We start from the raw sequence: 26,844 nt of genomic DNA on the forward strand, positions 1-26,844 counted from the left end.
GCTAATAATTGTTGTTAATCCTCTCCTCAATGCATTTCTCTAATCTCTTTTTCATATGAAACAGTTATTATACTTTTGGAAACTTTTTTTCTGGAAATAACACATTGGAAGAGGGAATCCTCATTTGCAAGTGCAAGGTATTAAAGCACCCACCCCACTCAATCCCATCATAGTTTTGCTGTACCCTGCATGCTATTTTTAAAAATAAGAAATGTGGCCAAAACACACATTACACACAGCAAGGCCTTAATATATCACTTTTAACCTGTGGATGCAATCCATTCAGATGTTTTCCTGCATGAACATCATCAAGTGAACTGGGGATGCTGCATAGCCCCTTCTCGATTTGATGTGAATTGTTGTCTTTTTATAGCTCCAGTTCTTGAAAGTGCTCTCTGTGTGTTGATCAAAGACCCACACTTATATTTTCAGTGTTCAATCCCTGTTTTTGCCATATAACAGCAACATGACACCCTGCTAGGCACTCAAGTTCCAATGTGATGGAGAAATTGAACCTGTGCTTTTTATTCTCATTGGTTGTTATATGCTCAGCAGCTATGTATGTTTGCAATGTTTAACTGTTCCAGATTATGATGGTAAAGCTCATTGGTGCCATGTTTCTAAACCCACATCACTTCAGATTATGTGAGCATATTTCCCAAATGTCTAAAAGATCAACAGTACATATTATCTGACTCAAATTACATTGTAATGTCATTCTTTTAAAACAAAATGCATAGAAATGACTGTCACATTGAAGTACACAAAAATATGGGAATGGCGACCATAACCCTGTGGATGTTTGGAGAAAAGATCTGAAACTGCCATTGTCCATTTTAAGAACATGTGAATACCTTCCATGTGCTTTTTTGTAGCTCAGTAGCAGCACACACTCTTCACATGTATAAAGTTCCAGGTTCAACTCTGGCATCTTGGGTATGAGGACTGGGAAAGACCTCTGACATTTTGGAGAGTCGCAGCCAATCAGATAGACAATACTGGGCAGATGGACCAGTTGCCCAATTCAACAGAAGGCAGTTTTGAAGTGTTCTTTTAATATATTAAGAACATAAGAACAGCCCCACTGGATCAGGCCATAGGCCCATCTAGTCCAGCTTCCTGTATCTCACAGCGGCCCACCAAAGGCCCCAGGGAGCACACCAGATAACAAGAGACCTGCATCCTGGTGCCCTCCCTTGCACCTGGCATTCTGACATAGCCCATTTCTAAAATCAGGAGGTTGCACATACACATCATGGCTTGTAACTGTAATAGATTTTTCCTCCAGAAACTTGTCCAATCCCCTTTTAAAGGCATCCAGGCCAGATGCCGTCACCACATCCTGTGGCAAGGAGTTCCACAGATCAACCACACACTGAATAAAGAAATATTTTCTTTTGTCTGTCCTAATTCTCCCAACACTCAATTTTAGTGGATGTCCCCTGATTCTGGTGTTATGTGAGAGTGTAAAGTGCATCTCTCTATCTACCTTATCCTTCCCATGCTTAATTTTGTATGTCTCAATCATGTCCCCCCTCAGGCACCTCTTTTCTAGGCTGAAGGGGTCCAAACACCGTACCCTTTCCTCATAAGGAAGGTGCCCCACCCAGTAATCATCTTAGTCGCTCTCTTTTGCACCTTTTCCATTTCCACTATGTCCTTTTTGAGATGTGGCGACCAGAACTGGATGCAATACTCCACGTGTGGCCTTACCATCGATTTGTACAATGGCATTATAATATTAGCTGTTTTGTTCTCAATACCTTTTCTAACGATCCCAAGTATTGAATGGCCTTCTTCACTGCCACCGCACATTGAGTCGACACTTTCATTGGCCTGTCCACCACCACCCCAAGATCTCTCTCCTGATCTGTCACAGACAACTCAGAACCCATCAGATTTTTTGCCCCAATGTGCATGGGGCAAACACTTACTTACATTGAAACATATCTGCCATTTTGCTGCCCATTCTGCCAGTTTGGAGAGATCCTTCTGGAGCTCCAGTGACAATTGAACAAGCTATCTTGTTCTAAGTGCATGATATAAACATTTTTAAAATATTTTGATTATGAACAATTCATTTCCCAGAAGTTCAATGATATGATTTGTAGTTCGTACATCTGCACAGGGTTACTCCAGAGGATATGTATTCTGCTTTCATTGCCAGCAAATGGCTATGACTTGAGCAGAAGCCCTGGAGATTCATGAATGTTAATAACTTTCTATTATGTAAAGCAGCTGCTTCTTAAAACATCTTTGTTTCTGTTATTATGGCAACATAACCTCCTTTTCTTTTCTCTACCTATGCACAGTTCAGTCAATAAGACCATAGCTTATTTATGTAGCTACACATCCTCATTTATGTTGCACATCCTTTATCTACTTCTGCACGGGTATTTAAATAAGAAGTTAAATCAGTGAGCCAGCTGTGTATTCCATGCTTTCTGCAACACTTGAAAGAAAAGGAAACCCTCTTCTGATAAGCTGTCCTCTGGATAAAAGAAAGGAACTGCAGTCTTCCCAGTAGGAAAAAAAAAGAAAATCTGCCAGCATAATTTTGTCAGTACTGCCCTCTTGTGGAACTTTATACACACGTAAGTGCAACAATCAAATGGTACGCACTAAGTATTGAACTCCTTGATCTAGTTGAAAAAAAAACTGACTTGGCATTTAATTGCACAAATTATGCTAAGGCAAAGGTGTGCAGCTTTTTTCCATTTCCTGAACCTTGCTTGAAAATGTCTACGTGTGTCAATGAATTATTTTCATGCCTGTAAAATTAATGGGGTTCAGTGGTCAATTTGTCAGACTTGGACCAAAGAATTCTGGATTCAAATATCTACTTTGTCATACAGCTCCTTTGGTGACCCTTTGCCAATACCTCTCTTTCAACCTAACCTACCTCAAAGAGCTGTTTTGGGAACAATTCGGGAAAGCTTCCATATATGCTACCCTTTATAGCATATATTCATATATACTACTCTTTGGAAGAAAAGTGGGATACAAACATGATAAAATGGGGGGATGGGGAAAGTGTTCTCAGGTGCATATGCTTCTCATCATATTGTTGGAATATATACTCTTCCCAACTCTACAACTTTGTATTTGCATCATTTTCTCTACAATTTCCCTTCTTTTTAGCTTGCTAAGGATATGGACTTTGCCTATGTATTAACAGCTGGTCTCAATTTTGGAGGTACGTCTAAATAGGGAACGATTGTCCGTTGTAGTGAGAACCATACAGGCTGTGGGAATTTCCTCAAGTACTGACCTTTGTGTGAAAGGGTTTGTTAGAACATTTCTGAAAATGGGCATGCCAAATCCTTTCTTTTTGAGTCAAAGCCATACTGGAGATGCCCTTTGGAAGAAAGACATAGCAAATAAAATTATCTTCACATCATTTGTCCCATAAGGCTTCCGCACAAGCGCAACAAATAAAAAAATTGCCAGGTTCCATTCAGGGGAGGAGGCAAAAAGTTGATGGACATCCCATGTCTATTGGAGGAGGCATAGTTTGTAAGTGTCCTGATTCAGCCGATAGCTGGGCAACAGTCTGGTTTACTATGCATCTAATAAGAATGGATGTGCACTTGCCAATCCAGTATCATTATGCTGGCCTGCAGCCAATAAAGGAAGAATCTTGCATTGGAAAAAATTCCATTTTGGATTGGACACCAAAATTTCCTGATGGTATTCTTAAATATTGTATCTTTGTAGAGCGAAATATTTTTCCATAGCAGACGTGCCATTTAATAGTTTGGAGTTGTTGCTGGAAAGCACTTCCATTAAATGAATCTGTTGTGTAACAGAATATCCTCCAATCATCTTAGGTGACTTTGTGTTTCGCAGAGATGGGGAGGCATGCTCCTTGGTCTTGTGGAATTGAGGATGAAATGGTCATGAGATCTTACACCAGGAAGGTCATTTTACAGTGGACAATAAATCAGACTGGGTCATTCTCCAGATCCATATATTTCTTTGCCTCTATTCATGACATGCTAGGAGTGGAGGAAAAAGACAGGGTGACAAGTTGAAGACTTCAGGTTACATTTCAAATACGAATATCTATCAAACAAAAACCACTAGAGAAGTGTTTGTCACGCTCTTGAGATTCTGACCTTTCAAATTCACCTCCAAGTCACCCAATCCACCAACAACCATCCCTTTGGCTTTTGAATGTGTAGAATTCTTGCACACAGCTGCATGTATGCCACGTAGTGTATTACAAGGCTCTATGAACTGGGGCACTAATCCAAGACTGAGACTAGCAGAAGTACACACAGCATTTCACACTCCTTCCTTAAAGGTATCAGGCAGAGAAGAAGGCAAGAAGGAAAGAGTTGTCCTCCTCCTCCTCATACCAACCCTTATTTTCCTAAAGAATCTGTTGAAAGGGTTGTGGTAAATGCACGTTATTTTAACATCCAGGATATAAAAATATGTGTTTTGTGTGCGTGTGCACAGTTCCTGGGATCCTGTCTTCCATCATGGAGAGTCATACTGAAGAAGAGTCAAAGCATCCTTGCTAGACCAGACCAGTGGTCTGCTTAGTTCACCATTCTGTTGCCAATAGCAGTCAACTAGATCAGTGTTTCTCAGACTGTGGGTCGGGACCCACTAGGTGGGTTGTAAGCTGATTTCAGGTGGGTCCCCATTCATTTCAATATATTTTTAATATATTAGACTTGATGCTACCATGGGATGTGACTGCATCTGGGAAAATGTTGCAGACCTGTACTTTTAACAAGCTACTATGTATATTCTTTTAACAATGATCGTCAATGGACTTACTCCTGGGTAAATATGGGTAGGATTGCAGCCTAGGATTGTTAAATTTTCCAGCTTGATGTCACTTCTAGTCATGACGTCACTTCTAGTCATGGCTTCACTTCCAGTGGTTCCCAACAGATTCTCATTCTAAAAAGTGGATCCCAGTGCTAAATGCGTGAGAACCACTGAACTAGATGCCTCTAAAAGTTCACAAGCAGTTCTTGTAATAGCTAGCTTCTATTTAGTGCTTTGGAGTAAGTACTTGGGCAGCCCAATCCTACTGCAACTGGTGCTGAAATGGCAGCTGCTGGATCCCATGAGTACCAGAAGTCTCCTCGGGGTAAGGGAGCACTTACTCCCTTACTCCAAGTAATGCAGCCGTGGCACCAATGGATCTTGTCCGATCTGTGCCTGCTTTTGAGCAGGTGCAGACACTAGGAGGCCTGTGTTGGGCTGCCTGGGCTGGGAGAGGGGTTAGGATATGGCAGCAGAGCCTGCTGCCATCTCCACCTTCCCCTCCTGGGACCTCCCCTCCCCTTCCTCTGCCCTGTTCTGCCCACTGCCCATCTCGCCCCATCCAGAAAATACTGCCAGCCGTGCTGGGGGAGCGCCAACCATGTGGCACTGAAGACCAGCACAGCACTAGTGGCCCCTCCTTTCTCTGTCCTGCATACATGCCTTATGACATGTTTCTGACACACAGAGCCAGCGCTAGGTCCACTTAGGATTGGGTCATAAGTATCCTTACAAGAGCTCTGAAGTTAAAGTATTATCTCTGTGCTTAAAATGGGATCTGTGGCTGACATTGTGGTTTGCTTATGGTCACCTAGTGAGTTCCCGATCCAGGGGCTTTCTGCTTCATAGCTCAGGCTACACTAGTTCATAGGTCTTGATGAAAACAGTCTTCTCCTATTTGCCCCCCTCAGACAATCAGACTTGGACCATCTCTGAATACAGGTGTACTACTTAGCTATTACGACTAAAAGCTTTGATGACAGGTCTGTCCTCCATCCATTTGTTTAATCCTCTATTTACAGCTGCCTAAACTAGTTGGCATCATCACATTTTATGGTAGTGAATTTAATAAAAATGGAAATTATATATCTTTTTAAATCAGTAGCAGTTAAAAAAAAACAAATGTTCAATTTGTAGATTGTTGTCTTCCATGCAATTGTGTAACAACACACTGAAAAGGGACAATTTGGTTCTTCAGATAGGCATTGCTTTACGTGTGCCAATATTGCAGTAACACTAGACCCCAAGATGTTTCATCAGCTGAAGACAATGGAGTCTGATGGCATACCTGAAGAACCTTGCTAGATCAGAATGAAGCTCTATTTAGTTCAGCATCCTGTTTCAACACTGGCCAACCAGATGCTGCTGCGGGGAAGCCTATAAACACCACATTTGAAGGCAGGACCCCTCCCTCATTGTGGCCCCCCAGAACTGGTGTTCAAAGGTACACTGTCTTTAAACATGGAGTCACTGGAAGTGGAGTCATGGAGACATTGCAGCCATTAGTCAAGGAAAGACCTCTCTTCTTCCATGAATTTGTCCAATCATCTCTTAAAGTCATCTAAGCAAGTGAGCATCACTTCTGGATAGCAAGTTCATTTTGCATTGTGTGAAGAAAATGTTTTCATTTGCCTTGAATCTATTGCTTATCAATTTCACAGAGTAATTCCAAGTTCTAGTGTTGAGACAGGGAGTAAAGCATTTTTTCCACACCATGCATAATAACTCTTAGACTAAAAACACTACTATGAATATATATAAAGGCATAATCCTATCCTGCACTGGAACAGGCAAGCCAAGAGGCTTGCCCTGTATCCAGCAAAGGATAGGGGCCAGAATCGGCTCAGCCAGAGGCAAGGGGTAACTCTCTGGGAACGGGGATTGGGATCCAGCATAACTGCTGGATCCCAGCCCCGCCTTCCACTCCCCACCTGCTCGCCCCCAGGGCTGCCCACCCTCCCCCCATCCCGGAACACCTCCCTCCTGACTCCTCTCCACCTCCTCCCCGCCCCAGAGCCTTCTGTCGGCCCAGCTGGGCTGACGCAAGACTTGCTACCTTTGTCAGTGTGAAGGCTTGTGTGACCCTCCTGGGCCGAAACAAGGGACTTATGCTGGCCCATGTACAGCTCAGGATTGCACTGCACATCACTTTTCCACAATAAAAGTTTTCAGAGTTGTTTACATTGCAAAAGAATAACCCACAAACTTCATGCAAAGCTGCATTATCCTGAGTCAGACCTTTGGTTGATCCAGCTCAGTACATTACCTAATAGCAGCTTCCTCAGCTCTCAGATAGAAATTTATCTGTTCCCTAGTGGGAGCTGCCAGGCAGCGCCAGCTCATCATCCACTGAGGTGTCATCTTAGGCAACAGATTAGGCAGGGGGTGCCTCTATCCGCTCACCCACCTCCATTGCTCTTCCTCTTTGTTTAGAAAAGTAAGACATCACCTCTCCCTTCCCACTTCCTGTTCCATTCCACGCCCCTCTTCCTTTTCCAGCAATGGGGGGGAACAGCAGACTGTTCAGACAAGCAAGCAAGACAGCAGACAAGCAAGGGTGGGCAGCATTTTGTGTGCCATCTCAAGTGCCAGAAGGTCTTGGGCCAGCCCTGATGCCAGGGATTGAACCTGGGACTTTCTGCATGAGAAGCAGGTGCACTGAATGCAGCCTCTCCCATTTTAGGAAAGATGCTTTAGCCCTGTGATCACTTTTGACTCTTTCTCCTCCTCAGAGATAGCATTAGCCCATGTTTGAAAATGCAATCCACTGGTAACAAACATTACATTTTAAATGTGAAAACATCAAACCTTGTTTCCTGATCCTCTGTGGGCAGTGCAGGCCTGTTTTGAAAGACAGAGAAGACAGTAATTAACTTCATAAAGTGTGTTTTCTTGTTATATCCATAAATTCCTCATCTGCAGAGAGAGAATCTCATAGGTGGATTTGCTGTCACAGGGTTTTTGTTCTAGCGACCTCTTGGTGGGCTCAGCTGCAGTGATTTGAAGGGAAAAAAGAAGTGTTTACCATGTCTTTATGTGACCATACAGAGCAATTTGTTTTTGAAGGTACGTAGATTAGAGAATAATATTTGACATTTGTGTAGCACTTTCTGAGTGTGCAAGCCACTTTACATGTGTATTCTAGGGGAAGATCAAGACAATGATTTAGGTTTTTCCTGCCTGTGGACTAGCCATGAGAAAAGTAGAAATCTAATCCTCCAACACAGTGATTTTACCATCTCGTGGCACACTGGCAAGGCACTAAAATGGTCAATGCGCACCATCAATTTTTGGGCAATTGACAAGGCACACTGTGACATCAGTGGGAGGCTTACATCCCCCAATGACCCTACTAATAAATGACCCTCTCCCAAATTCCCATGGCACACCTGGGGACCATTCGAGGCACACCGGTGTGTCATGGCACAGTGGTTGAAAATGGCTGCTCCATCACCCCATAAAAGGAAAGTTAGTTTGAGAGAGTGCATATTATTTTGTTCTAGCAACTGCAGAGTTAACTGTTCATGCTGACTCAGCCCTTTGGTCAAGAAGGAGAATATATTTTCAGAATATGGATTTTGCATATGTAGGGATAGTCTAGCTAGACTTGGCTTTGGATTTATTTTTTCTCTGCATCTAAGCGCAAGTATATGATTTTGCCGGTTTTGATCTTTGCTTGTTTCCTCCTGGTGGTGGCGGCAGATGCAGTGAAGGTCAGGTGCTCCAAGCCCTTCTGTAACCTCCCATACCTCAAAACCTACCTGGCAGCACCTTGGAGCTGCCAGCCCCTGGTGGAATGTTTTCTGTTTGGGCTGCACTGGAACTACAGACCCCAACAGCCCTGTAGACAAAAGACACTTGGAGCACCTTTTTCAGAGCAAGGGTTTCAGAGCAAGGGTTTCAGAGCCCGTTTCTTGCCAGCACACCCAATACTTTCTTCACCTCTTACTCCCTACCTTGACCCCCATCCTTGCTTATTCACTGACAACCAACCTTTTGTGTGTCTGACTCTGACTCAGGTGGTGCCTCTAGGCTGCCAGCCCCAACAGAATAATTACCTCTCTCTCTCAGTCATGTCCTGTTTCTCTTCTGCCCTATCAGGATGATAAAATAAAGTTGCATTATGAAATACTCATAGAAGGGCAAGACAGTGAAAGAAGAACTGAAAGAGGAATTAATTGCCCCAGCATCCTTCCCACACCCAATAAAGTTACTTCTACCCAGCTGCGTAGCTGGTCAAAGTGCCATCCTGGGGCATACCAGTTGCTCTGCCGCCCTCTCCAACCCAGACATGATGACAACACTGCAATTACTTCTGGACTGCTGCAGAGGCAGTGGGCAGGTCCTCCTCTTGCCCTTTGCCTCCACAGTGATTCTCTGCGCGGTTGCTGTGAGAGAGGCCAGCCAGCTTTGCTTCCAGCAAGCACACCAAGAATGACTACTGTGTAGGCAGAGAACAGGTCCTACTGCCTGCCACCTCTGCAGTGATTCTCAGTGCACCGGGAGAGAGGCCAGTCAGCTTCCCTCCCTGAGAGTGCACGGAGAATGACTTCTGTGGAGGTGGTGGGCAGGTTCTATCTCTCAGCACGGTTGCTGGGAGAGAGGCAGGCTGGCTTCGCTTCCAGTGAGCATGCTGGGAATGCCACCCCCCAGTGTGCCGCGACTGTGTGCCAGACACAGTGTGCCGCCCAGTATCATGTAGCACCATTGAACCTGCTTCAGCTATGCCACTGCTTCTACCTTTCTTTTCTGGCTCTATTTCTCTCCTCTTCAAACCTGAAACAAAAGAAAACAGGACTTTACTGGTAAATTAAAAACAGTTTGCTCAGGAAAGCATTTTCCTCCTGGAAGGGAAAGGACCAAGACAGCTCCCCTCTGCCCTTCATTTTAGGTGGTTTTTGTTAAGATTCCCCTTTCTGTAGAGCAATTGAGAACAGCAGAGTGAACAAACCATTGGGGGCAATGCCTCCTGCCTTCCTAGGTTACATGTATTGTGTGTTTTGGTCTCTGTTTTTCCAGTTTGCTTATTTAAATAGTGTGCTAGGGGGGAGGGATGAAATATGGCAATACTGCAGTGGGAGAGTGGGGGGGTCTTAATGCTTTGTTCCCACCGTGCTTTCATTTGGGATCACACACTCCCTGTGTGCTATGTACAATAAGGAAAGTTGGCCTTTTAAGATGTTGTTCCATTAGGGCAGGGGTCTCCAAACCCCAGCCCGGGGGCCCAGATGCGGCCCGCAGCCAGCCTCTATCCAGCCCGCAGCCAGCCTCTGATTCCCTGAGAGCCTCTGGTCCAGTTGACCAAACACAACCAAAGTTGTGTTTGTGGGGTGGGGGAATGGGGGTCCGTGTGCTTTATTTCTTGGGCTGTGTTTGTGCTTGGATAAGTCCTGACATTTGAGCCCATTCTTTTATTCATTCATCTAAGTTTCATCTCTAATGTATTTAGACCCCAGCATTCAGGAAAACAAGCCAAAGTAGGGTGATACCATTATTAGGACCAACTAAAATATCAAAAAGGTAGATCGCAACCTTTCAGATTCTTTGGAATGCTTCTTCAGAGCGGAGGTTAAGCAAGAGAAGATGGGGGGAGGGCAACATGATGGGAATCATTACTGAGCTTTGCCCTGTTCCCTTTTTTTTAATAAAAATTCTGAACATGAGAAGCTGCCCTCAGCCAGAGGGCCCATTTAGCCCACTACTATCTATTGCAAAGTAGCAGCAGCTTCCCCATTATCTCACGCAGAGTCCATGATGTCTTTTCCACCCCTGCTGTCTTTTAACTAGAGAGGTCAGTCACAGAAGGCAGCACTTCATGCACACAAAACCTATTCTCTACTACTCAGTTATGGCCCCTTTCCTAACTCCAGTCTTCGCTTCCTCCTGCACCCATCCTTCCTCTCTCATAGTGGTCCTGGTATACACCATTTCACTTCACAAAAATTTCTTGGGGGAGTATACCTGGCACATTCCTCAGCAACATTCCTCTTCTCATCTCAGCAGCAGCAACCCCAGACATTGTCAACCGCCTTTCACACCTAACCTATTTTTGAAGGGTTTCCCCCCCTTCCTATTTGTATTTGCTTCCCCCATCTCTTTTCTCCTTCAACAAAGACTTAATGGAGAACAGTAGAAAGTAGATGAAAAGCAAGTTGGGAAGGAGACTGGGGAGATTAAGAAGCTACAGTCTGAAGGAAGTTCAGGAATTATGGGAAGTAGCCCAAAGTGCAATACTTACTGTAGGACACAGTCTGGAATCTGAACATGCTCCATGGGTATAATATGCTCTAGTTCTTCCAAGGTGTGAACATACTGGATTTTATTGATAAATTTCACACTAAGAGAGAGAACAGACAAATATGCATATTATACACAAATACGTTTTTTATAAATTAACATATATAAACATGCACCCAGTACTGTTGCTAACTTTGGTTTAGATACATGTGTTGCATTAATAGTAACACAACCTTCATCTGACATGAAAATTAATCTACATTCATTTTGTTGGGTGAGAGAACTGGATAATTTTTATGCTATGATTCCCAGGGAAGAAAGCTTGAATATGCTGTTAGTAATGGTGGTAATGATTGTGATAATTGCTAATTATAATTGTTTAGAGGGAGGGCACCTCCCTCTAAATTCAACCTTTTTCATCTTGCGGCACACTGGCAAGGCACTAAAATGGTCAAGGCACACCATCAGCTTTTTGACAATTGACAAGGCACACTGTGCTATCAGTGGGGGCTCATATCGCCTAATGGTCCTATGGATAAATGACCCTTTCCCAAATTCCTGCAGCACACCTGGGAACCATTCGCTGCACACCAGTGTGCCACGGCACAGTGATTGAAAATGGCTGCTCTAAGGCAGTGTTTTTAACCACTGTGCTGCTGCACATTGGTGTACCATCATTCCTATTCACCACAGCTCACAAAATCTTGGGAATTTGCACATGTTCACCTCAAATGTGGAGAAATCCCCAAGCCTTTTTGGACAAGGCCAGAGAGTACTTGTGTATGCCTATTGAAGAGCTCAATCCTGAGGCTTTATAGGACCATGCATTGTGTCACTTGACAAACACTGAATGAGGAAGTTGCTTTCTGGCCATATGTATTGATAAGCACCCAAGTACCAATTGTGAGCCAGTACAGTTGTGTATATAGAGTAAGGTGCCTGTCTGGCATTTGACATCTCATCTACCTCCCATGTGATTTTCGTTCTGAAGGACCAGTGCTGTTACCTGGTTTAATCTACCTGATAAATATTATCAAGGAGTTGATAATACAGGTGAGGCCTTGGTATCCAAGAGGCATCCGTTCTCAGACGCCCCCGCAAATACTGAAAACTGAAAGTTGTAGTTTTGGCCCCTTTAAAACCTCCAAAGGCTTTGCTCCAGAACTGTGCTCCAGTCACCTCTGGAGGTTTTCTAGAGATGACTGGAGGGAAACTGGAAGTGACATTTTTAACGCCTTATAAGGCATTGGGAGGCTTGGGGAAACCCCTCTGGAAACCAGAAGTCATGCTTTTTCAGCCTTTTAGGCCATTCTGAAGCTTCAGAGAGCCTTTCGGAGGTGCCTGGAGCACAGCTCCGGTCACCTTCTGAGGATTCAGGTGACCATAAGAACTTAAAAAGAGTCATGCTGGATCAGGCCCAGGGCCCTTCTAGTCCAGCTTCCTATATCTCACAGCGGCCCACCAGATGCCACGCAAGACCACAAGATACATGCATCTTACTGCCACCTCCTTGCATCTACATTCTATTTAAGCTCACACCCCCAGCAAAGACACCAGATTGCAATTGGGTTTATCTTGTGCTACTTTATTAAACACAGTGACCAATTTTTAATGCACGAAACCTACTGAATATATCTTCCCTCCCTCGCCAGTCTGGGGTAGGCAAAAAAATTGCCATCCGCGGCAAATTCGGATGACAAAAAATTCCTACCCAGCAACCTATTAAGAAGTCATAGCTTAGCAGCAGAATGCAGACTTTGCATGCAGAAGGTCCCAGGCTCAATCTCTGCCATATCCAGGTACGACTGGGAAAAGACTGCACCTGAAACGCTGGAAAAGCACTGCTGGGCACACTGGGCAATACAAGCACCCCCCACCCAGTATCTGTGGGCGATGCATTCCTCCTCTCCATGGATACAGAAAACCAAGGATAAGGTGAGGACTCTATCTCTGTGGTCCCCATACCTCTCCTTGTACCCATTATCTTCATTGTTCTTGTTTACTTCCTCTTTCCTATAAATGTTCTCTAGGTTGTCCCTGTAGCATGCAGGCTTCCTGCCTGCTTGTCTGTCTATAAGCATTCTGCTTATAGCCTCACGTACAAGCAGAAAACGGATTGCTTCATGCGACTGTAAACAAGAACAAAGAAGGCAATGGATGGGGGCTCAGATTTGCAGATAAGTGAAATCGTGGATATGGTTTCTAAGATGGTCCAATGGTAGCTTCATATGCTCAGGTATACTGTACGTTTGGTAAGAAACTGGCCCATCCGTCCTTTCCTCCCACTGTTCTTTTCTTACCTGATGAATGGCCTTGATATAGCTAGCACTGTCCGAATGAACCATGAAGGGTGAACGATTATCAGCGCTTTCAGGTTTTTCCGTAATCTGTGTAAAGGGCAAAGCAATACAAGGTCAAAGCAAATCCCCTTAGGCCCAAATCCTAACCAACTTTCCAGCACTGGCATAGCTGTACCAATGGGACATGTGCTGCAACCTGCAGTTGGGTGGCATTCACGGAGGCCCCTCAAAGTAAAGAAATGTTTGTTCCCTTACCTGGGAGCTTCATTGCCCTTGTGTTGGTGCTGCAAAGTGGGTTAGGATCGAGCCCTTAGTTATATAAGTTATTCTGTGCTGGCTCCAAACCCTGCTCTAACTCTGACACCAACTGAATCTCTGTGTGCATCATCTTTGTGTGCTTCTATTTAATAGATGCCTCTTGGGGTCTAGCCTAAAAGCGGAATATGTGGACTCCACGTATTGCACCCCCATAAAAGAAGACATGAGACAGAGACTTTGGATTTAAACTTGGGCCACCTTTATTAATTAATTAACAAACTGCAGCAGGCCCTAACTCAAACCCCTGGGTCATGTGGGGGAAACATTTTTCTGTCTTCCTCCCCCGGGCAAATAATGGGTGTGCCCTCTGACTCAAAGCTTAATCCTACGGTAGGCATCCACCTATCATGGCCAACCCAAGGGGTCCAGACAACCAGCTAGCACAGAATCACCGCAGGATAAACCCTGCTTGGTTCTTTGCCATAGCTAGCTAAGGGGCTTTCCAGCCTGCCTCTCCAAGCCAGGCAAGCAACATGTGAGCAGTTCTGGCTCACCCCTTGACCTCACTGTCTCAGAATGGATGCCAAGGATCACACACTGCCTACCAATCCACACGCCACCTGCCTAAAGTGACCAAATGTATACCCTAACCAACCCAACATTAACCACCCTGCCTGGGGTAGGCGAAAAAACTGCCAACCTTTTGGTCAATTCAGATGGACAGCAATAAATTCCTACCTGGCTCCCGAACAGGCAAACAGCTAAATCTTAGATTAAATGAAGGGAGGGCAGGCAAATCAACGATCAGCAGTGTGACTAAGTAAAGGTCCTCTCAGGTGCCCATGATGTCTCTACCCTGACGTGGCCTGCAGCTGATTGGCTGCTTCAAATTTGGTGCCCCTGTCTGTGCCGGGGGGGGGGGGGGCAAGGCAATTTGGCGGTGGCATGGTAATTATGCCACAGCTTTTTCAATGAAAAAGATCTAACCCTTTCACTGAAATTACTTCACTGAGCTCTAAAGTATTACATTGATGTAGCACTTTTCCTAAGCGATCAAAGCAGTGAGGCTTACAACAGCCCTGTAAAGCAGGTCAGGGCTGCTTTATTATCGCCCCATTTCAGATAGCTAAGGGACTAACTTGCCTGAAGTAACCCAACAGCAGAGGCAAATACTTTTTTCTCTCTTCATTTTCCTTTTCAACATCTAATTTATTTTATTGTCAGGCAGGCAAATCCTACATAATTCTCTGCATGGTGATGCAATCACGTCAACAGGGTACATGCTGTATGCTGTGGGAGAGTTTCCAGCCATAGAGGCTTTCCTAGGGTATGGGAACATTTGTTTCTTTGCCCTGGGTAAGCCCGCATTGGCCTGCTGAGTATACTTGATCCTGCATCTACAATTTAGCTGCTGCAAGATCTGGGTTGGGAGACTGAGGGTGGGAAGGGGGATAGGATATTGCCAGCACTGTTCCCACCAATACTGTCTCATTCCTGGCTTTGATCTGCCCTCCTACCTGCTTTGCCCACTGCACTAACTTACTGGCACCAGCAGGCACCCCCTGGCTGCAGGGGCTCAGACCCAGCTGCTTGCCACTTGCCTCTGTGACCAGGTTGCACTACAGTGATTCCCAAACTTATTCGCATAGGGACCCACCTTAAAAAAAAATAAATCACTTTACCAGCAGTTCAAGCCTCTGGGGCTATCATGGTGATTGGGCAGCAGTGCTCCTAGCAAGTAGCGGGTTGTTTAACCCTTGATGCACATAGCCTAATCTACCCTGTCAGTTTTGCAAGCCACCAAAAATTGGATCTTGACCCACTAGTGGGCCCCTGACCCACATTTTGGGAACTGCTGGTGCGACAGCTATAAAGAGCCTTATGCATTCCAACATTCATTCTGGTAGCACAAGGCCTTTTAAGGACTGGGCCATAAGACTCACAGATTGTCATCCTATTGAAATATACAAACCAAAGTATATTTGCTTCTACAAACCAAGGAAAACAGGCAAAAGCAATGGTTTCAGAGCCATTGGTCCAGTGACAAGACACTGCAATCAATTTTCAGATATTACAGAATTCTTTTTCATGCACCACCATGGCTGACAATACAACTTTGGAGTTAATAAATGTTATGTGTATTGGCCAACAGAATGCAAATGCTTCTCATTCTTGGTTGCTTCCTAAGTTTAGACATAAGGCAAACAAAATCTTTTTCTATGAGCACAATACTATGTAGTCTATGAGACTACTACAGCATAAAACCAGCCCCTGACCAGACCAGCACTTGTCTTTTCGCTGTTCTTTGAGAGTTCCTGAATATCTGCCATACCAAAAAGAAAATAAAAACTGCTGCTAGTGTGGTTTGCATTTCAAATTAGTGAAATAATTTTTTGAAAAGACACAAGTTGCTGCTTAGGCAGACTGCAAAATGTGTCCAGGTGTTATGGAACAAATTCATTTCTTACCTTCTGTCTATCATCTGATAGCATTTTTTCAGCCAGCCAATCCCTGGCATTCTTCTGCGAGGTGTGGCCCCATTTAGATACACAATCATGTAGTCCTCGGCCACCAGCAGCTCCAAACTACTGATCACATACCTGTTTGATCAAAGTCAGAAGTTGTAAAATCAACCAAACTAGAAAGTAAAGTACACTGGGCCCTTGGAGTCCACGGGGGTTTGGTTCCCAGAACCTCTGCGGATGCCCAAATCTGTGGACAGTCATGTCCCATTAAAAAATAGTGTTCCTTCCCTGTAGATCACAGCGTGATGTGTGGAGCTCCACAGATCGTGGCGGCTGCAGCACCACAGGACAGTATTGGGCACTCCTGAAAGCTACTTCTGGGTTTTGCTGGGGCCTGCAACCCGCTCCATGGGCCTTGGCGACACATGCACAGTCTGGGAAATGCTTTCGTGATGCATTCAGGGGGGCACCAGGGCCAGTGGAGCAGGTCACGGGTCTTGTGTGACTCAGAAGTAGCTTCTGGGAGTGCCAGTTACTGCCCCATGGCCCTGCAGCATCCACTGTTGGTCAAATCTGTGGATGCCAAGCCTGCAGACAAGGAGGACCCACTGTACAAAAGTTAAGACGGTTTTAATATGCGTCTTAAACACCCGGCAATCTGATTCTCTGTGCAACAACATGGCTGCATTACGAGGACTTGTTTATCTCAGGTCTAGTGAGTTGTTTTAGCAGTGGGAGCAAATAAGAAAAGGACAAAAGAAATTTTGGGTTTAGGGTAGGGAGGTGTCTTGGTGATGGCACTGGTAGCAGCCAATCTGTCTTTTCCAGGGATGACCTTTGCAGCAAACTTGCAAAACATTTTTTTCAAGAAGTCCACCCTGAGGGTCAAAAGATATCTTTGTAATAAAACACAGTGAGGATACTTCCAGACCATATGCTGCTTTATATGTCTATCTTTACTCAACCTGTAAATTTCATCTTATGAATAACATCTGCAAATAATCTATAATGCATGCAGAGCACTACTTAGGACATGATAACCTGGAAGAATCATTTCATGTATGTCTGAGGTGGGGAACAAGATCTTGAGACAGGCCTGTAAGCCTCTGTGGAATGGAGCGTTCTACTTGAACCTACACCTGCAAAATAGCTGGCGCAGGGCTGAGTGGATCTGGACCACAGGATCAGGTCTGAGAAGAAGGTTCGTATTCAGTGGACATTGCCACCGAACCCATCCCCTTTCTGGATCTGGTGGAAGGGCAGATCGGATCCAGAAAGGGGATGGGTTCGGTGGTAATGGCCACTGAATACAAACCTTCTTCCCAGACCTGATCCTGCGATCCAGATCCACTCGGCCCTGCACCATCAGCTCTGAGTAGGGGTGGAAAAGACCCCTCTCTGTCTGAACCTCAGAGAACCCCTGCTAATTGGGTAAGAGGCACTCTTTCAAGTGGGTGCTCCTCTTTTTAGTAGGGGGAGAGTAACTGGCCCACCTCACCCCAGCAGTGTCTTTTCTAGTGGCTGTCTGCTGGTGTTCTTTTTGCATCTTTTTAGATTGTGAGCCCTTTTGGGACAGGGAGCCATTTAGTTATTTGATTTTTCTCTGTAAACCACTTTGTGAACTTTTAGTCGAAAAGTGGTATATAAATACTGTTAATAATAATAATAATAATAATAATAATAATAATAATAATAATAATAATAATAATAGCAGCTTTCAGTTAAGACAGACAACATTCAGCTAGGTGAACTTAAGACCTGACTCAGGATAAAGCAACTACATACTGTAGTTCTCTGTAGAGAACTTTCTGATGAGCCATCCACATTCAAAAGCAACTGGCCATCTAGTAAACAAGCACCGTATTCCCTGTCAAATACCCAGAGAACAGCATCCTTCTTCAAAAATTTCTTCTGTATATTTTACTTAACCTGTCTGTGCAAAATGTGTTCTGGTTTTGGTGTACAGGAAGACTCCCAAAGGAGCTTACAGCAAGAGTTTCCTCTCCCTTCTTTGCAGAAAACTCCGAGAAAGTCACTTACAGGAAGAGGTTCTCCATGATGTAATGATAGTCAGGCAGGTTGCTGTCTGGCAGGTAGCAGGCGGCAAAGACAATTATGGCATTGAGGCCCTCCCCATAATATCCTGAAAGAGACAGATAGATTGAGAGTCAATTGGGTGGCATTGTCAGCTAGCCATTCAGACCCAGCTGTACGAGAACAGTTTATGGCGGAAGAAGCTCTTGAGATCAATTTCCTCACAGATCAGAGAAAATGCACTGAAAATTATCTACAGATGCTATTTATGCTCACAGACAATTCATTATGCATGCAAAGATTCCAGCTCTTTGTGTTGGAGTGTTGCCAGTGGTTTTTTTATATTATTTTGTACTATTCTCTCACATCCATGCAACCTATTAGCACTGCATTTCTGTACTACTTTCCTGAGGTCTTTTACAGCCTGCTCCTATCCCTTTCCCTGCCACAGCATGCAGCCATGCCAAAACAAGTTGAACTGCATGCTGTGGTGTCATGGGGGGGGGGGGGGTTGATCAGGAGGCTTGGGAGTGGTAAGGGAAAATATTTTCCCACACCTCCCTGTAAGCTTCCTGATTGCCAATGGGTGGTGCAAGTCCAGAAAGAGACAGGCGGTGTGTCAGGAGGCAAGAAAAGGAGATAGCATACTGGTGCAGGCTGCATGCATCAGGACACATTCCTTCTCACCCCTGACACGCCTCCTCCCTCCCCAGACTCCACCCTGTTCTCCCCAACGCCGCCAGCTTACCTGCACTCCTGTGCGGAGCCAGAACAGAAGCAGGCTACCACTGCTGCAGCCATTTTGGACTGCGCATTTGAAATGGCTTCTGTCCGAAGTGGTCATAAGCTAAGTAATCCATTGAGCTTATACTACAGTAAATTTGCCAATCTTCACAGTTTCACAGGTCTCTTTGTTTTTGCTGTTGCAGGCTAACATGGCTACCCTTCTGGAACTTTTAGAGATTTGAAATGCTGGAAGGACCACTTTTGTGACTTATTTCTGCAAAATCTGTAAAAAGGCAATGGGAAAAGAAATTGAGATGTGGAAGACACGTGTCTGCAGGCTTCTCACCTCCGTGCGTCACCACTTTCATGTATGGCTTGATCATTTGCAGATCAATGCGGTGCTCCTGCTCACCAATGATGACTGTCCGCCACAAGCGTCCATTGGTGGCACTACCATCTTCCACGGCTCCATCTCCAAATAAGTCTGCACTATCTCCAGGCATGTTTTTGGCTGTGGCCACAGGAGTATCATCTGAGAAAGGAGAAGAAAACTAACTGGCAGCCTATTCAGAAAAGTAGACTGGGAGACAAATGTCTGGGGTGAAGAGTGACGCAGGCAGCAACAAAGTTGTAACATCAGTCTATTCATTGGGGGGAGTGGAGCTGAGAGCATCCAAGAACTGCACTCGAAATTACACACCTGCTGTCCAGTGTGTTCACAAAATGATGCAAAGTGTGGAGAAAGAAGTATTTTGTTTTTTCCCCACCCTCTAATAAAATGACACTGGCCTGGAACAGGTTCAGCCATATAAATTGTTTGGCAAATAAATTGTTTGTCTGGGCAGACAAAAGAAAATCCATCATACAATTCAGAGGTTACTTATGGAACTCACTGCCACAAAATGTGATGGCTACTAACTTATAGACTTTAAATGGGGATTAGACAAATTCATGAAAAGAGAAGTCTGTCAACAGCTACTTTCTGCCAATAGCTTCTTCTCATTATCATTAAATAAAACTTCTCTCCATAATTGCAGTATATCTGAATACTAGCTGCAGCTAGAGGATCTTCCAGAAGCACCTAGTTGGCCACTGAATTGAAACCTAGTTTGAAACTGAATGCTAACCTAGACAACCACATCACACCCCTCCTTGATCCCTTCACTGGCTCCATCTGCTCCTGGATCTACCGCAAGGGCCTGGCATTTACCTTCAAGGCCCTTCATGTCCCTGCCCATCCCTACCTCTCTGCCCTCATACCTACTATACTCCCATCTGACATCTTCATTCTTCTAGCTCTACCGTCCTTAATTGTCTGAAGGTCTCTTGCTCCCTGAAAAATTTCCACCCTTTTTCTTTTTTTCCCCTTGTGCTTGGAAGAGCTTTCCAGAATGCCCGTGTGATGCTTCCTTGCTTCCATCCAGTCCCTTCCTAAATTCCATTTGTTCTGCAAAGCTTCTGGGTCTACATTTTGTTCCTCTCCCTCTTCCCCACAGGTTAAAAGCAAGGCACTTTTGACCAGAACAATTGTTTCAATATGCTCACAACAATCAAAATGCCTCCATTCCATTTCTCCATCCGATATATCAATATCTAGATCAGTGGTTCTCAAATTTTTTAGCACCAGGACCTAGTTTTTAGAATGTCAATCCATGAGGACCAACCAGAAGTGATGACATTAACCTGGAAGTGATGCCATGGCCAGAACAGACATAATCAATTAGGATTGAAACCGAAACCATGATCAGCCAAAGGTCCTATGTCACAGCATACTCATGCTGTTTTTCCTTTTTCTGACTGCTCTCTTCGATTTTCTGCCACCTACATTTCTTGCCCATACCTGCCATCAGATCAAACCACAGTGGTTTTCCTTATTATCCAAATATCTACTTATATATCCACATGCATGCAGCTTGCAAGACTTTTCTCTATCTTCCACACAGGATTGATGCCCAGGCAAAAGCTGAATCAGACCCAGAGGTTTTTATAGCTCTCATCAGGTCAGGGGAGACCAGTGGGCTCCTTGGTGGGTAGAGCCATTCATCCAGGACAGCCCAGAGGGAGGACACTTCCAATCTGCACACAGAACAGGAGTTTGCTAGTTCTAGCATTGGTAGCTCTGGACAACGTTCCATACCCACATTCCCCTCAAAAAATATGTAATGGGGAGAGGTTACCCTCTTACCCTCCCATTCCAGTTCATTTCCATTCCCCAGGAACTCAAGGGAGTCAGTCTCGTCTGGGGTTTCAATGTCATCCACGTTGATGTCCAGGTCATCAGGTGTGTCCAGGAAGTCATCGGACAGGAGGGAACCTTCGCTCTGATCCAGTGAAATGTTGATTTCTGGGGCAACGAGCGTCTTCCTCTTGTGATGAGCCCCGTTACTAAAATTTAACGTGTTTGGAGGAGCTGTGATTTTATTGGGGAGGAAGAAAGGGAAAAAGGAGTCAGTCAGTCTGAAACTTTGACAAGTGACTTGCAGAGGAAAAGTAATTGCTGTTAGGTAAGTTGTAACAAAGTGGAAGAACTGTAATGAACTACTAGTAACTACACTTAAAAATAAATCATGTCTGCAATGTTCAGTCAATTTAAAGTTTTGATCAATTTTAAAAGGAATCCATTATTGATTGGGTAGCAAATATACATTTTTAATGTTAATACAGGAGCTTAATTGCGCATGGGAAATGCCCCCTTTGCAGAGGCATAAACAGGAAGACTTTCCTAACTGTAAGAACTGTGCAGCACTGGAACAGTTTGCCTTGTGTTGCAATGGGCTCTCCCTCACTGGAGGTTTACAAGAGGAAAATGGGCAGCCACCTATCAGGGATGATGCAGCAGTTGCTTGCACTAAGCAGAAGCCTTCAACGTCTTTCCAAGGTCCCTTCCATGACCTTCATGGTCAGTTCCAACTCTAATTCTATGATTCTAAGATGGTGCCTGCTGCAACATGCAATAATATTTTTTATACAAGTATTTCAGGACTCTTGCATACAGCTTAGCAGTCACAGCTTAGCAGCCATCAGCCACCATAAGTTGTTCTGTCTTATGGCCTAATCCTAACAGCACTAGATGTCATAAACGTGCCATAAAGCATGTTTTTGGCACCATTAGAGTAAGGAACACGGACTCCAGGACAGCACCAGTTGGTGCTGGGCCCAGCGCCAGAGGAGGACACCACATGGCTGCCAGAGGAAGGTAAGACTGCCGAGCGGGTGGTGCGGCCTCAGGCTACAAAACCCAACTTAGAGGTTTCAAGTCTGCAGTGGCAGAATATCCAGCATAGACTTGAGAAACTCCATTGCCTGGGGTTTTCCTTGGGGGAACAAATGTTCCCTTCTCCCAAGAAGACCTCCTCTGGCTTCACCATGCCCAAAGAACACAGTGGTAGCTATTTTGGCACTACTATTCCTTCAGGTGCCAGGAAACATAAGATTAGGCTGTTAGAAGAGGCATTCCCCTTTCCTCTCAGTTTAGGAAAGAATGCCTATTCTAAGAAAGTGCCTACTGTAACTCATGTGCATTATCTAAACACAAGTCATGTTTGCATGACTTTGACCCATCAGTAGAAATGTTTCATTAAATTGCAAATTTATGCAGATTCCATTTGTTAGTTGACAAGGGCTTGAACAACTAAGTGACCAATAGTGCAGTCCTATGTATGTCATTGAGTTTAGTGGAACTTATTTCAAGGTAAGTGTGTACAGCATTGCAACCCAGGGTTTCTCTAATTTGGTAGCAGCCTTAAATTCTATCTATTTGTTATATCTTGTTTTTAAAAAGGGCTGCCGGTCATGATCCACACCCACTGAGCTTTTGAAAAGTTTTACTTCAGATGATTGAAGGCCATTCACAAGGTCTTATATACAACATCTTTGACATTTAAATCAATTAAATGAGGCATTGGACAGACAATTTGGGATGCCCTAAGACAGAAAGTTCAAGCCCTTCCTATTGTTTTCCCTTCAATTTTGAGTGGACGAACAGGAGGAACAGAAAGCATTATGCTGCTCCTTCCCCCACTCCTGCTTTTGATAGCAACCTGTGAAACTGCTCTTTAGTTGTGTGTGTGTATTTAAAAGGCAAACCAGCCAAGAGATACAAAACTGCATGTAATGTGCAGTTTGGAGGTGAAGCATGAGTGGTTTTTGAAGTCTAGGAGATGTTCCTTCAATGAGTCTTGGTGGCTGAGATACAAGAACAGGAATTGTAGGGTGGATTAAGTTTTGCCTACTGGCAAATGGAGCCTTAAAGTGTGCATGAGACTTCAAGGACACATTGTTTGCTTGAGGGAACTTGATGCTCTTTAAATGATAGCACTGCCCATTCCAAACTTGTAAAAAGAGATTACACAAGTGCCATAAATTTTCCAAACTCTCTTCTCACAAGGAAACTGATCCTGTCGCAGCTGCCTTTGAACTTGGTACTGCTCTGGGAAATGAGAAGCAGTAGAATCACAATGGGAGAGCAGCTTGTACAGGCCACACAGGGTGTCACCCTCCAGAGGGGTGACACCATACCACCAGAGCCTCTGTTTGGTGATCTTCAGCCTGCTCCAGGCCCAGTTGCCTTGCGATCCCACTGACAACCATGTTTTGTGTTTTCTCCGCTCACCAGTGAGAACACAAAACTACTGGACCTGAAGTGCACCAAAGATCACTGGCCAGAAATTGTCCAGAGGCTAGCTTTTCACATTTAACACAATGCAATAGCCCGAAAGGTTGGGGGGGTGACATGATCATGATGTCACCCCTGAACCTTGGGAGTGCCAAGCCTCTTCAGGTAAGCGCTGCACTGTGTGGCACTTACCCCAGGGATACCTCTGGTGAGAAGTACCTGTGCACAAAACACCACATTTTGTTGACAATACACTCCTCAATGCCCAGTACTTACGCAGTGTGTTCTCAGTTGGGCTGCCCAAGGACTCCATCCCTGTCTCTTCAGGGAGAGGCCTGTAGATTGAACATTGGTGGAGGGGGGAGTGCAAGAGAAAGGAAAAACAGTAGCTTAAAAGATATACGTAAAACAGCCTAATGCATCATATTCTTCTGTGGAAAGGTAATGAGCAGGTTCAGGTATAACGCTTAGCATGACAGCACTAAATCATATCCTGTTTTGATATCCTGGCTCCTTCATGAACTGTGGTTAGAACAAACAGGGATTTGCCAGGTTCAGACACAGTGACAAATTGTGGTTTGTGTTAGACCAGGAAGAGAAGAAGCTAATCACCTCTGCATACATGCAAAGGAGAGGCTTTTCACAGTGTTTCTGAATAAAATAATAAGCCGATTTAAGCAGAAAACATTGATAAGACTTCTTTTTGAGCCAACATCCTGCACTTCAAACATCACCCTGAAATCAAGCAATGACAACAGGCTGACTTGATCACCAATTGTGTAATAACTTTTTTTACATTTTTTTTTCTTGGTAACCTCAGTACCACCAATTGCTGATACCACAATTGGTGTATAGAAGGCCAGACCTGCCAATGAAGACAGAAGCAGATGTGGTCTGCAGCAGTTTTTTAATTACAAGGGGGGCAGAGGAGGCCCAATCCCATCACCTTTTGCACCAGCCCCATTTGCTGTTTTTAGAAAATACAGGAAGGTCATTGGTTGGCCAAGTTCCAAAACCAATGTCCAAATCAAAATCTATGCCATGGTCTTCTACAGGGGTGGCCTGTAGCATGCCACGTGCCACTTTTGTAGAAAATCTTGAATGTGCCACTCCACCTTAAAATAGCTTTTAGCAATTATCACAGTAGCTAAATAGAGCCTCCAAGTACAAGGGCAGTATATCTCAGAGTGTCAGAAGGTGCAGAGCAAAAATCACAGGAGTGCTCTTGCCTATTTGGGGTTTTCCAAAAACATCTGGCTGGCTGCTGACTTCATTAGCAGCCAGAAATGCACCCTGCATGGACCTATAGCTGGACTCAGCAGGACTCATTCCAAGGTCCATATAATGTTCTTCTGCACATTGTTCTATTGCCCTACTGCACAGCCTAGCCCAGCAGGAATTGTTTGTATATGATTGCAGATTTAGATTGGGAAGACCTGGGTTCAAATTGCCACCCAGCCATGAAGCTCACTGGGGACTTTGAGCCAGTCACTGTGTCTTGGCTAAAGTCTGTTTCACAGGGTAGTTGTGAGTATAAAATGAGAAAATCTCCAAATATGCTGTCCTAAGCTGCTGGAAAGAAGGGCGGTTACTGTTGAATTCCCAAGTATCTCCTGATCCCCTTCTGACTAATTCTCACACATTTGTCTAAATATACTTTTTAAGCACATGTTCCATTTGCAGAGGAAGACAACCTGGGCCAGAGGGAGCTTATATTATCACCTCCTATGAGACTATCCTGAGAGGACTGTTAAGGCAGCCACTTCTATCATACCACAGGCTGCTTAAGATCCATGTGCTCTGTGGCGACAGAAGGTACCCAAGCCAAGGGGAGCTCCTAGCATCATCTCCTAGAGAGACCAATACTGTTCTGAGATAGGGCTACCAATGCTGGAAAGTATTTCTGGAGAATTTTCCCCTCAACATGATGTAATGTCGTTAAACTACAAAAATCTGCAGGATTCCTTCAGTGGTCACCTGGAGACTGATGCTGATTCCTGGAGACTCCAGGTCCAACCAGGTAGATTGGCATCCCTTGCCTAAAAGGAAAGGACAGCCCTTCCTATCTTCCCAAGAGCAGCTTAAGATTCAAAGAAGAAAAAGAGGTGCCCAGATTGAGAGAACTCAGAACTAAAGAGACTGCCAATAGTCTGAGACCAGCCCTGCCATATTTCTTGGATTTTTTTTTTTTTTAGTATTTTTAAAATTGTAAAAACTGCTTTGAATACAAAGGCATAAACACAACATATAGAACTGGTAAATAAAGAAATATGGTACATTTCCAGTCCTCCAAGCAACCGCTGAGAAGTAGGTAGAACTGTCATTAATAGCCTAAGGTTTCTATTTCATCCTTATACTTCCACTGAATTCTGGGATAGTCATGCTGAAAAGCAAGCTCCCAAGATTCTATCCTGCTGTCGTAAAACCAAAACACAGAGCTCAAGGTAAAATGATGAATAGCTGTAGCTTTGCAGGTAGGAACAGATCTGATTCTCAGTGGCTGTTGTCTCTGGAGTGAGTGGGTCAGATCAGGGACCAGGTTAAATTCCACACACTCACCTCTGCACTTCAATGTTTGTGCATGGAGTATTGTGACAAGAGCAAAACAGCTGCCCTCTACATCCCTTTCACTGGCCAGTCAGATCCTTGATGCCAAGTGTTTGTAGAATGCAGTGTGATATACCTGCAGTGTGATAACCCCTAAGAGTCTGTGTGATATACAACACAAGGCTTCCCACCATATACATTACTTGTTTGGAATAAAGACAAACAAGTGTGGATTCAACATACCAAGGAAAAAAAAAATCAGCAGAGTCCAGAAGCAAGCCGAGGGCAACCATCTTCCCTGTCTTTTGCTACGACTTCACATTAGTTCCACCAGATATAAAATAAACTGTAGAATTGTTTGGCTTAGGGGATAATCCCCCACTCAGCCAGTTGCTGTACATTTTGAAATTCTGTATATATGTTTTGACCAAAGGCAAAACATTATAAAAAGCAGCAGTTCTACCAGCCTGAAAGAAACATCTACAATATAGGAGGGAAGCATAGGCAAAATGTATGAAAATACACATCCTGCCTTCCTCACCTCCTTTCTACAGAAAAATCCCTTATAGGTTTTTATGGAGCCTCGTTCTCTGCTTTGACTTTGATGCTGATCTTCCAGCAATGACAGCCCATCTGGATGCAAAAAGCATCTTACATTCTGGCTCTGAGCCATCATTCCATATTATAAGGGGATATCAGAGGAGGTAAAATCAGTCTGTAAAAAAATATAAAATCTAAAGAAGGGTTTCTTTTCTTACCTTCTGCAAAAATAGGCCTGGACTGTTTTAAACTCCTTAGTTCTGATCCTGATCCTTCTCAGTTCAGGTTTGGTGTATATGTGTGAGAGATTATTACGAGATTATTCTCCTTTGGAGTT

General features: G+C 44.3%; 1 protein-coding gene across 2 annotated transcripts; it reads right to left on the reverse strand.

Moving 5' to 3' along the window:
• Nucleotides 1–2,289: 2,289 nt before the first annotated feature.
• On the reverse strand, nt 2,290–26,844 carry ATCAY (ATCAY kinesin light chain interacting caytaxin). Of its 2 annotated transcripts, XM_066635667.1 has the most exons (12): nt 26,726–26,844; nt 23,697–23,755; nt 20,991–21,215; nt 19,152–19,337; nt 18,086–18,188; nt 16,049–16,180; nt 13,323–13,409; nt 11,024–11,122; nt 9,526–9,561; nt 8,844–8,879; nt 7,594–7,626; nt 2,290–3,998 (listed from the first exon to the last, which is right to left on the reverse strand). In XM_066635667.1, exons 2-12 carry the CDS (start codon nt 23,731–23,733, stop codon nt 3,989–3,991), a joined length of 984 nt encoding a protein of 327 aa, XP_066491764.1. In that variant the 5' UTR covers nt 23,734–23,755; nt 26,726–26,844; the 3' UTR covers nt 2,290–3,988. The 2 variants fall into 2 exon arrangements, with proteins under 2 accessions (XP_066491764.1, XP_066491765.1); XM_066635668.1 differs by lacking the exons at nt 2,290–3,998; nt 7,594–7,626 and adding an exon at nt 7,724–7,775.

The sequence above is a fragment of the Tiliqua scincoides genome, chromosome 8 (assembly GCF_035046505.1).
Source record: "Tiliqua scincoides isolate rTilSci1 chromosome 8, rTilSci1.hap2, whole genome shotgun sequence".
Lineage (NCBI taxonomy): Eukaryota > Metazoa > Chordata > Lepidosauria > Squamata > Scincidae > Tiliqua > Tiliqua scincoides.

What these genes read in the sequence shown, in the direction of transcription:
- ATCAY (XM_066635667.1), bottom strand. Translation starts at nt 23,733, where the DNA reads ATGGAGTCCTTGGGCAGCCCAACTGAGAACACACTGC. An exon ending in ATATCAAGGCCATTCATCAG is followed by an intron (nt 11,123 to 13,322) that starts GTAAGAAAAGAA and finishes TCTCTCTCTTAG; the next exon opens with TGTGAAATTTATCAATAAAA. An exon ending in GACATGACTGAGAGAGAGAG is followed by an intron (nt 7,627 to 8,843) that starts GTAATTATTCTG and finishes CTTTCAAAACAG; the next exon opens with GCCTGCACTGCCCACAGAGG.